Consider the following 11,094-nt stretch of genomic DNA (forward strand, 5'->3'; position numbering starts at 1 on the left):
GGGGGGGGGAGAAAGAAGTACAGAAATCTGCAGAAACTGGATTCCAAAATGAACTCTGCTCCTTTTCTTGAACTAAAAGTACTTGCTTAAAGATTTAATAATATTTGTTAGGTTTCTAAATATTAAATTAAGCCCTATTAAAGATTTGAAAACAAAAATATTTTTAAAAAAAGATCTGTGTAAACAAAACCGTCCTGATAATCGTAATGCTAATACAGGTCTAATGTCAACTGTCCACCATCTCTTCATCCGCCCATGGGAGTCAGACTGACCAGAGGCAGTGTCTCCAGCAGCATCTCCACCATGGCTCCTTCTTTGTACTGCTTGAAAGCTTCTGCCTTCTTAACCATCTGCTCGGCCTCGGCACGGCCCTTAGCCTCCAGAGCAAAAGCCTCTGCCTCACCCTTCATCTACATGCACACAAATAAACTGCAGTTAAGCTTCAAATAGAAGGGCGCAAGACTACCAGCACTGACAATGATGATATTTAGTAGCTGGGGAAAAGAATGGAGGACACAAAGGCCACATGAACTCACTTTGATTGACTCAGCCTCTGCCTCAGCCTCCATGATGAGCTGCAGGCTGCAGGAGAAATGCGAGAATGACCTCAAATGTACAGATGCTCACGCCCTTGTGACTGCAAACTATTCAGCTCTCTTCATAACTAACAACAATTTGATACTCTAGTACTCACCGCTGTGCCTCAGCCAGCTTCTCCAGTCGGTATCTCTCTGCTTCTGCAGGCTTCTTAACTTTGGCCTCCAGCTCCTTCTCCTTGCGGATGATCTCCTGCTCCTGCAGAGTAATCTGCTGGGACCGCTCCACCACCTGAACCTGCATCTTTTCCTCCTCAATGCGCTGCTTGGTCTTCGCCACCTAATGAATAAGGCAGAAGAAAAACATCAAACATTGCTCAGCCTTAGATCACTGAGAAAAAAAATGAGCAGATATAATCTGCATTCTGGACTGGTCTTAGTACAAACTTGACCAGCCAAGCCTAATAAAACCTGTGAACTCTCTACAAGCTGAACAGACTGACCAGGCATAACGTAACAAAACCACAGTAAATTCAACGGCCCTAGAGGACTGGACCACAGACAGATGACTGTACCTGAAGCTGATGGACCACAGACAGATGACTGTACCTGAAGCTGATAGGCCATTTCTGACTCAGCCTTCTTGGTGTTGACCTCAACATCATAGGCTGCCTTTTTCAGCTCATAGTCTCTCTGGGCTTTTGCCATCTCAATTTCATTCTTGTACTGAGCTGACACTTTCTCTTGCATTGCGTGGGCTTCCTATAAATTGAGTATCAGGATAGAAACAGAGAAATTTAAGTATTTCTTTTCAAATATTGGATTAGTCTTGTTTCCAGATTGCCCAAATGAACAAATAGCCAGAATGACAGAAGTAAAGAAAGAACAAAGGAGTGTTTTACCCTGATGACAGCATCCCGCTTGTACTGAGCCTCTCCAATCCTGGCATCCTTCTGAACCTGGGCTGTTCTGGCTTTACCCAGGGAGTGAAGATAATCCTGCGAGAGCAAAAGCATTAGTTTGAATAGTAAAAAGGAAGGTAGTGCATTAAGCAAATATAAATATGAGATAGTGTGGCTACCAGAGAAGCACTTAGGCCTCGCTTATCACTCAGAAGGGTTGGGGGTTGACTGAGTCAGACACAGTGAGTCAGTAACAATCCTCTAAGTGCATTACCGTAACAGAGGAAATCATCCGAGGCTAAAAGCTTTCATGTAAAAGATGTGGGCTCACAGTGGCACTACAGATGCCCTGTGCCCCACTGATTATGGTGTTTTGATCATCAGATTTTTGTCATTAGTAATGGCAGAAAATGAACCCAAACAGAAATAAAGTACCTGATCATCATGAACATCTTTGAGCGTGTAGCTGACAACACCAATTCCCATGTTGACTAGGTCAGAAGAGGCCACCTTAAAAACCTGCTCGGAGAACTTCTTACGGTCCTGGTAGATCTCCTGCACAAAGAGACATATAGATATTTGTTACCGTCATTACATAGAGTATATGAATCGTAAACATAAAGCCTCTGAAATCTCTTTCATGAGTGGAAAATGTCAGGCAAAGCCGGCTGAAGATGTCTGGGCACCAACCTCCACAGTCAGGTGAGCGATGATGGCTCTCTGGTGTCCTTCCAATGTTTCCAGGGCAATCTCGGTAATTTCAACATCAGACTTACCCATGAACATCTGGCAGGCAGTGGCCAACATCTCCTTGTTCTGGCCCTGGATTTTCACCTGGAAAAGGACGGAGAAATAAAATGTGACACAGTGATGGCTTTTAACAAGGCTGGACAGAAAGCTGGCCTTGTCTGACTTTATGTTTACAGTTCAATAAGCCAAGTCACTAGCACAGAAATTAAAAGATGCTGCATGATGATTTGCATGTCTTTATTCTATTTGGTCAAAAACAGGCAGCTTTCATTTACAAAAAGCAATAACTCATTTAAATTCATTCCCAGTGGGGGAATCCCTCTGACGCTGTCCATCTAACCTGGGACCTTTTCCATCTTCCTTTCCCTCACAGTGAACAATCTGAAATGAATGAGTGAAATGAATATATAGGGGAGTTTTTGTTCTTGTAAATTTATTTTAACTAGTTTAATTTTCCCATGTTGCTTTATTTCCAACCTAATCATTCAGTAGTTACTTGTTCCTGTTCATTAATCTGTCAGTCGGTCAACAAGACTACGGCATGTGCGGGCAATAGAATATTTCTGTAGCTGAGTGTTGATTTAAAATCAACACTTGGCCAGGTCTCCCTTGAAAAAGAGATCTTGATCTCAGTGGGACTTCCTGTTAAAAAAAAAAAAGCAGCTGACCCCAATTCCTGCCTTTTGGTGTCTATGCAAAAATATTTTCACAGCCTTACAGTATTTCGGTCATGCAGTTCTCAAAGCATACCTGTGCAATGCCAGTGACGGAGATGGGGACCCCATGACGGGTGTACACTTTCTCACTCTTCACATTTAGAGTCATAGTGTTGAGTGTGATTCTGAGAAGAAATGGCATAAAAGGAAGGGGTGAAATGGAAATAACAGCAAGAGACAGACGGAGGAAATTAAATCAGTGCATCTGCTAATGACCAGCAGCCCGCTAACAGATACAGCACACATTGGATTGATAATCTTTAAAATAACAGATGCCAGTTCTTCATTATATAAATGTGTGTCTCCTTGATTTGCTGAACACATGTCAAGCCACTATGCCGTAGTGATATAAAATAAAAGCAAGAGAGGCTGGAAATTGGATCACCTCTGGATCTTCTGAATGCATGGGAACACAAACACTCTTCCTCCAGCAATCATCAGAGGAGGAGAACGACCAAACCCTGGAAGGAAAGAGAGGAGAGGAGAGTTACCAATATCTCTGTAGTGGAGCTGTGTCAAGGACATAGTTCAACTTGGAAACAGTGTAAATACTACTTTTCATTCATAGCCTACACATTACTTACAAGGGAGTTTTTCCTCCCCACTGTCACCAAATGCTTGCTCAAGGGGGATTTGTTTGGTTATTCTGTGTTATAATAATAACAGTAAGGTCTAGACCTTATGCAAAGTGTCCTCAGATGACTTTTGTTGTGATTTGGTGCTATGCAAATAAAACTGAATATAACTGAATTGAATTACTGTAAGCTGGGACAATCCTAGCTTACTCCAAACTGATCGTTAAGTGTTGCTCAATCATCTTTTCATGTCACAATTGAATCACTCACAAGCTGACTGGTCCACTTACACAAAACCTCTGTCCTTTTATTGCAAGATTATACTGACTTATTATAAATTATACTAGGACAACCTCATGCAGTTTGCATCAACACTGAATTATGGAGACTGATCATGTAACCAGATAGAATTCAAGTTCATATCTTACCAGACACTACCATGGCTTCATTGGGGCCACATGTGTAGAACATCTTGATTCCTAATTTGAGACCAAACTAATTAATACAACACACTGTAAAAGTATACACAGTACTACAGTTAGCAAAGGAAAACACGTGTTCTCTAACATCACTGGGGTGACTTTGGGTTAGGAAATGGTCAAATCAATTTGGAAAACCAAGTGTTTAACGCTAGGAAGGTCACGTATTTTGTTGATTCTGAAGTTAAAAGTAAAAGTAAAAGTAATAAAGTAATTCGGTTAATGAACCAGTGACCCTAAGCCTTATACCTAACCCAGCATTTTATGTATATAAGATATGGTAATAACCTAAGTCACAGACACAACAGGATATCTCCATCGTGACTGTTCTCTCCCCAACAACTCCAGTACAGAGCAGCCTTGACGGTGTTTATGTTGTCAAATAGAGCAGAAAAACTTGAAGAATAACGTCAGATATTTGACATGTTAAGTGTGAAACCTGGCTTAATAACGATCTGCAAAGCTAGATGTTTGCTAACTAACATTAGCTGTCCAATGTAAGCGGAATCGGGTCTGGGCCGATAACGCCAGCTACGACCGAGGAAGAAAGTATTCCTTACACTGCGGTTATGAACTGCTCCGAAACGATGCAACAGATCCAACTGATAGTTCCGTTTAACGTACCGATATCCGGCCAGTACAAAAAAACAATCTTCTTCTTTGTTTTTGTTTTTTGTTGTTGTTGTTGTTGTTTTAAAAACAACAATCCGTATCTCCTCAACTGGGACGCTAAAAATGTCTATCTGTAGCCTTTAATAGGGGGAAGTGGCCGCTGACCACGCCCAGTCTCTGTGACGCCAGTCTGGCGCCATCTAGTGGCCAGTAATGACAATTCTATCTATCTATCTATCTATCTATCTATCTATCTATCTATCTATCTATCTATCTATCTATCTATCTATCTATCTATCTATCTATCTATCTATCTATCTATCTATCTATCTATCTATCTATCTATTTGACTATAATTAGTGCTCATTATTGTGTTCATCATTTTAATGATACAGCTGCTAAAGGTGGAGCTATTTTTACATTTCTTAAGCTATATACTTAATTACTGCTAGGTAGCTAGTGAATTTCTCAACAAGGACCAATAAAATCTTATCATCATATTGTATCCTTTGATTCTGAAATGTCTCTAGTAAGTCTAAGTTATCAAATTAATATAGTTGAGTAAAGGTGAGCTACAATATTTGCCTCTTGAATGTGGTGAATTTTGAAGTAACATACATGAAAATACAGTACTTAAAAGTACAGATAGGCTACCTCAAAATTTTACAGTACTTGAGAAAATGTGCTTAGTTATTTTACACCACTGGCCCAGATATTTCCAAATAATGCCAAAGAACCCTGAGGAGCTGCTTGAGCTGACTGACCCCCGTTTTTCCCTGGTTTGAAACTGAAATGTATGCCATCTCTGCAGGTAAGTCACTTTATTTACATCCTACTGAGTGCTTCTGGACACCAGCTAGGAAAATTCTGGTCTTATCTCTCAATCTAATAAAAACTTTGAACATTTTGACATGTGATAGTAGTGTGGAGGCCCTGACCAGCCGCTGGTGTTCATGTTCTGTTCTGTGTTGAGTGGGTGCGGCCTTACTGTCAAAATCAGTGTGTTTGTATTGGTTGCCGCTATTTCCTGGGGAATGTTGTGTTGTTCTGTCCAATGTGGGGTTTGGGGAGGGACAGGTGTGTGAGGGTATAAGAAGGGTAACAGGTGGGCATGTGAGTCCAGTTGGCGCGGAACATGGGATGTCCAGAGAGGGTGTTGCTACTGCTTTCCTTTTTGCTTTTCATTTTTCCTGTGGGCAGACGGTGCCAGGTATATAGCAGTTTCATTTTGCATTCTCTATTTTGTTCAATAAATCCAAGAAAAGGCAGAGAAGGTGTTCTCCTCATTGTCAGCCTAGGTGCCAGCGCACATCTGGATAGTTGGATGTCCCAGTATAGGATAGGGTCAGACCGGCTCCGCTCATCCGAACCAGTGGAGCGCCACAGTAGGAAAAGCAGCTGTGTATCTAATAACATTATAACATGGCTGAGTTCTCGAATATTTTCAGCTACATTTGTGCAGTTTCTGCTATGAAATGTTAAAATGTCTGCAGTGGAAAGGGTCAATTTCCAGTCCCTGATCTGCAGCCGAGCCCCCCCATCCTCCAGGGCCCTGGCCACTCCCCTTGGGCGGTCTCCGTGCGCAGCTGCAGGGTCTGAGTCTGGCCACGCCCCATCCAGCCCCAGCCTCGTTCTGGAAATCCTCCAGCATTATAAATCTATTGTCCTGCACTCTCCAGCAAGTCTGCGGTCGGCTGCTCCAGTTAACAAAGTAACGTTTCTACCGGTCCTTGTAAAACTTTCGCATCTATAATGAGGGAAATCGTGCACATCCAAGCCGGTCAGTGCGGAAACCAGATTGGTGCCAAGGTAAGAAAATCAAATGACTGTTTATTTATTCATTTGCAAATGACCTTTTTCAGTGAATAAAACGCCCTATGCTCTCCATTAAGGACGCAGGCTATTCCACTTATTTGTAAAAGTCTATTTGTAGCAGATCTTTGTTTTAATATACGTTGACAAATGACTCCCTTTGTTTCCCGGTGCATAGCCTGAATAAAAAAAAAGATTCAAAACATATACCTTTTGTATGTTTGAACACATTATAGTCCTATAATGACAGAATATCAGTCATAAATAGTAAAAGCCAACAGTTTTGTGTTTTTTCAGCTTTAATCTTGTGCACTATAGAAACTGGTAAGTGGGTGTGGAACAACGGACCGGGTTCGCACTGGAATAGCGGCATAACGGGGCTCTTGTGTCTCGACTGGTTTTGTTCACACCATACCGGGCGTGTCTGCGTTTCTACACTGGATTCAGCTGATCCCAAGGCATTGTCTGGGGAAATGAAAAGGGGGAGAAATCTGTCCATTCTTCCCCCTTCAGGGTCCTCCAGTCAGTATGCCCCGCTCTCTGGTTCTTTGTCTTGCACAGGCAGATACGACTGGTATTTCAGACAATGAGTGGGAGCTGGGGTGGGAGGCCTGCTTTTTTTTTAAAGACCAAATGACTGGATCAATAGCCCATATTGATTATCTTTGTGGGCTGCAGATGGCACAGTGTTTCAGCTGGTGAGAAAGCAGGGAAGAAATAGAAAGGGTGTGGCATGAATATTTGGTAAAGAATCTGTCTCCTTTTTAAAATGACTGCATTTTCTGAGATAGACATTCTCACAGGAAGAAAATACACTAACTTATTTTCTAATGTCAATTTATATATACTTGTAATTCATTTGACACTATATTCTACACAATAGGGCCCCGCAGTCTGCCTCACAAATAGGCTACATTGCATCAACACATCACCCGCCCTATCTTGTAGCAACAATAGCAGAGTATGTGTATTTTGGGCACATTATTATCCCTGTCTTATTATCCCCGGTTGTTTTACAACTGATCATTTGCTACAGACAGCATGTATTTAAGTAGGACATCTCAAGTGCACAGAAGAATCTTGCCCTGGTTTTTAAATAAAGTTTGCAGACCACATTAACAATGAACCATATATGTTACAGGATCCATCATTATCTTGGTGATCCTCTGCTGACTGGGATTTTTAACGTCCTGTGTGGCAGGGCCTGTCTTCATAATCAATGCCTTTCCTCTCTTAACCAAATTAGGGATAGGGTGGGGGAGGAATGGAGGAAACAGCTGATGCACAGTGGGGGAAGTCACTGGCTTCTCAATTGACTTAATGTGCAAATGCTGGTGATGTCTTTTGTGTCTACAGGAAATGAATGCAACATATTACCATAATATATACTTTATTGAATTTTATAGCTGCTGTGAAATGCCAACTACAGTAAATAATTTATATGTATAAATGTAATTGAGTTAATGTTATAAATGTATATCAAACCCCCTTTTAAAAGCCTGGTATATGGTATATCTGTTTGAGCACTGTGGTATTAAAATAACTGCCGAGTGGTCTGGTGGTGAGGATCCACAGTGGTTTCCTTTCCCCCAGGACTCATTGACTCAGATGTCCGGTGAATATGATTGACAGAACTGCTGGTGAATTAGATCAGGGTGTGGCATTGCTTTTCTGCTTATTGTTCTTATTCTTTCACTCATTATTTATCACATCACTGTCAAATGTTCATTTTCTGTGTTTTAGCTGTTTCTTTTTGACTCTGTTCTTTTTCTTTGTTCTTCAGCTGCGATCTCCCCCATTAAGGTCGCTTGGTCATTTGTTTTTCATGGTCTTATATAAATGTTATGGCACTTGGTCCACAGCTGACTTTAGTCTCTTAAATACTGATCTGCAATACAGCCCACTTATCCAGATTACTATAAATCCTCCCACTGCTACAGTTAGCAGAAAATCAGAAAGTGTGACCCCAAAAAAGTTGAACCATTTCAGAGAAATGTGTGTGTGCAAATGGCTGCTTACATGTGCAGCAGTCACACCCTCTTATGGGGTTTTATGCATACATACTTTTGAAGAGTCCCTTAAGTGTGGCCTGTAAAAGGTGTACAAGACATGAATACAGAAGACAAACAGTGTCCTCAGTTTACTGTGACTGCCTGCAAAAGGAGTTTATTTTCAGCTTTGCTTTGGAGTGATCTGTAACCCCTTTGTGCTCCCTCCTTTGCAGTTTACATGTAAATCTATTGTATTCTGCTAAGTCATCGATTGATGACTATGGAAATATTAACAGCTGCATTTTATGAAATACAGTAGGTTCAGTTATAGCTCGATGAAGTTGGGGGAAAAAAATCCTGCAACTTTCATCAGAATGCAAACCCACTTCTGTTTTTCTTGTTAAAGTCCCATAAACCGTATTGCTAATGGATAAACGATTACTTCCATCATGTAATACCTTCCATTTTCTGTCTGCAGTTCTGGGAAGTGATCAGCGATGAGCACGGCATTGATCCCACAGGGACGTACCATGGAGACAGTGACCTGCAGCTGGACAGGATCAGTGTTTATTACAATGAGGCCACAGGTTAGCTGCTTTCCTAACCATTATTATGTGCTTATTTTCAGCTTTGCCTTTTATCTATGAAGCATAACGCTTGAGATGTTAGTACTTTCTCATGTCTCTTGTAATGTGTGGATTGTATATTCTGTGTAACATCCAAGACTGTGGTTTCCTGCATTTATTGAGCTGTTATGATTTCTCTCTCGCTCCCTGCCTTCTCTTGTTCTCTTTCTTGTGGAGGAGGTAAATATGTGCCTAGGGCCATTCTGGTTGACTTGGAGCCGGGCACTATGGACTCTGTGAGGTCTGGACCCTTTGGGCAGATCTTCAGACCTGACAATTTTGTGTTTGGTAGGTGAAATAAAACATTTATCTTACTGAATAACTAAAGCATTTCATGGACAGGAAGAAAGAATGGCTCACTTGCATGTCACTCCTGCGCCTCCAGGTCAGAGTGGTGCTGGAAACAACTGGGCCAAGGGTCACTACACAGAGGGAGCCGAGTTGGTGGACTCAGTCCTGGATGTGGTTCGCAAGGAGTCCGAGAGCTGTGACTGCCTGCAGGGCTTCCAGCTCACCCACTCTCTTGGTGGTGGAACTGGATCTGGTATGGGAACCCTGCTTATCAGCAAGATCCGTGAGGAGTACCCTGACCGTATCATGAACACCTTCAGTGTGGTGCCTTCCCCCAAGGTAATATACCCATGTGATAGAGCATGAAAATTTGTAGTTTTTAATTTTGGTTTCTTTTGCCTTAGGTTCTCCCCTAAGATCATGAGACAAAAGAAAAGTTGTGTGTTTCTGTCCTCAGGTGTCAGACACCGTGGTTGAGCCTTACAATGCCACCCTGTCAGTGCATCAACTTGTCGAGAACACAGATGAAACCTACTGCATTGACAACGAGGCTCTTTATGACATCTGTTTCCGTACTCTCAAACTGACCACCCCCACCTATGGAGACCTTAACCACCTGGTGTCCGCCACCATGAGTGGTGTTACCACCTGTCTGCGCTTCCCTGGCCAGCTCAATGCTGACCTCCGCAAATTGGCTGTCAACATGGTGCCTTTCCCCCGTTTGCACTTCTTCATGCCTGGCTTCGCCCCACTGACCAGCAGGGGCAGCCAGCAGTACCGTGCCCTCACAGTCCCTGAGCTCACCCAGCAGGTGTTTGATGCCAAAAATATGATGGCTGCATGCGACCCACGTCACGGCCGCTATCTGACTGTCGCTGCTGTGTTCCGAGGCCGCATGTCAATGAAGGAGGTTGATGAGCAGATGCTCAATGTGCAGAACAAGAACAGCAGCTACTTTGTCGAATGGATCCCCAACAACGTGAAGACCGCTGTTTGTGACATTCCACCCCGTGGCCTCAAGATGGCTGTCACTTTCATCGGCAACAGCACAGCCATCCAGGAGCTGTTCAAGCGCATCTCTGAGCAGTTCACAGCTATGTTCCGTCGTAAGGCTTTCTTGCATTGGTACACAGGTGAAGGTATGGATGAGATGGAGTTTACTGAAGCAGAGAGCAACATGAATGATTTGGTGTCTGAATACCAGCAGTACCAGGATGCCACTGCTGAGGAAGAAGGTGAATTTGAGGAGGAAGCTGAAGAGGATGCTTAAAGATCAAGATGTGAGGGTCAAGTTGTCAATGCCAAAAAGTATCCACCACAAAAGTAACCAAGTAGCAAACTTAGTGTTGAGCACTGCTAGAATCAAACCTTAGTGTACGTTGGATATCGCCAGTCATTCATTGTGAATAAAAGTTGTCAAATGAAAACTTGTCTTTTCATTATTGCTTACATATAAATGATTGTCTGATTTAAAATGGTGTAAATATGAGGGCTTTCCAGTGATGGCTGAGTGTTAACACATAGAGATCAGCTGTTTCTCTGGCAGAGAATTTGAATGTACTGTTTCCTGGAAAAGTAGGTTTACTGTCTGCTTGCAGACATGCAGTAGGTCAAATACTGTTGGCAGATAATATTTGAATGTTTAATGAGGTGTAAGGTCTCACCCTGAGTCTCTCACACCCAAACTGGAAAACTCAAAAGCCTGTTCTGTTTGTTATTGTATACCGTCCACCTGCTCCTTATTCAGAGTTTTTAAGTGAATTCTCAGACTTTCTGTCTGATTTAGTGCTTAGTACAGATAAAA

The 11,094-nt window shown here is 42.3% G+C and overlaps 2 protein-coding genes across 5 annotated transcripts; one reads left to right on the forward strand and one right to left on the reverse strand.

The window, feature by feature from the left end:
- Positions 1-230: 230 nt before the first annotated feature.
- Positions 231-4,733, reverse strand: flot1b (flotillin 1b). 3 transcript variants are annotated; one of them, XM_020610808.1, is made up of 11 exons: positions 4,583-4,733; positions 3,908-3,958; positions 3,290-3,365; positions 2,939-3,029; positions 2,129-2,272; positions 1,874-1,993; positions 1,439-1,534; positions 1,146-1,298; positions 695-876; positions 537-582; positions 231-410 (listed from the first exon to the last, which is right to left on the reverse strand). In XM_020610808.1, exons 2-11 carry the CDS (start codon positions 3,948-3,950, stop codon positions 246-248), a joined length of 1,116 nt encoding a protein of 371 aa, XP_020466464.1. In that variant the 5' UTR covers positions 3,951-3,958; positions 4,583-4,733; the 3' UTR covers positions 231-245. The 3 variants fall into 3 exon arrangements, with proteins under 3 accessions (XP_020466464.1, XP_020466463.1, XP_020466465.1); XM_020610807.1 differs by having other exon boundaries at positions 4,519-4,732; XM_020610809.1 differs by lacking the exon at positions 4,583-4,733 and adding an exon at positions 4,442-4,488.
- A 1,344-nt stretch (positions 4,734-6,077) lies between these two features.
- On the forward strand, positions 6,078-10,717 carry tubb5 (tubulin, beta 5). 2 transcript variants are annotated; one of them, XM_020610905.1, is made up of 5 exons: positions 6,078-6,379; positions 8,852-8,960; positions 9,180-9,287; positions 9,385-9,629; positions 9,748-10,717. In XM_020610905.1, exons 1-5 carry the CDS (start codon positions 6,323-6,325, stop codon positions 10,558-10,560), a joined length of 1,332 nt encoding a protein of 443 aa, XP_020466561.1. In that variant the 5' UTR covers positions 6,078-6,322; the 3' UTR covers positions 10,561-10,717. The 2 variants fall into 2 exon arrangements, with proteins under 2 accessions (XP_020466561.1, XP_020466560.1); XM_020610904.1 differs by having other exon boundaries at positions 6,080-6,379; positions 9,177-9,287.
- Positions 10,718-11,094: the final 377 nt, after the last annotated feature.

This window comes from Monopterus albus, unplaced genomic scaffold (genome assembly GCF_001952655.1).
Source record: "Monopterus albus unplaced genomic scaffold, M_albus_1.0 scaffold107.1, whole genome shotgun sequence".
Taxonomy (NCBI): domain Eukaryota; kingdom Metazoa; phylum Chordata; class Actinopteri; order Synbranchiformes; family Synbranchidae; genus Monopterus; species Monopterus albus.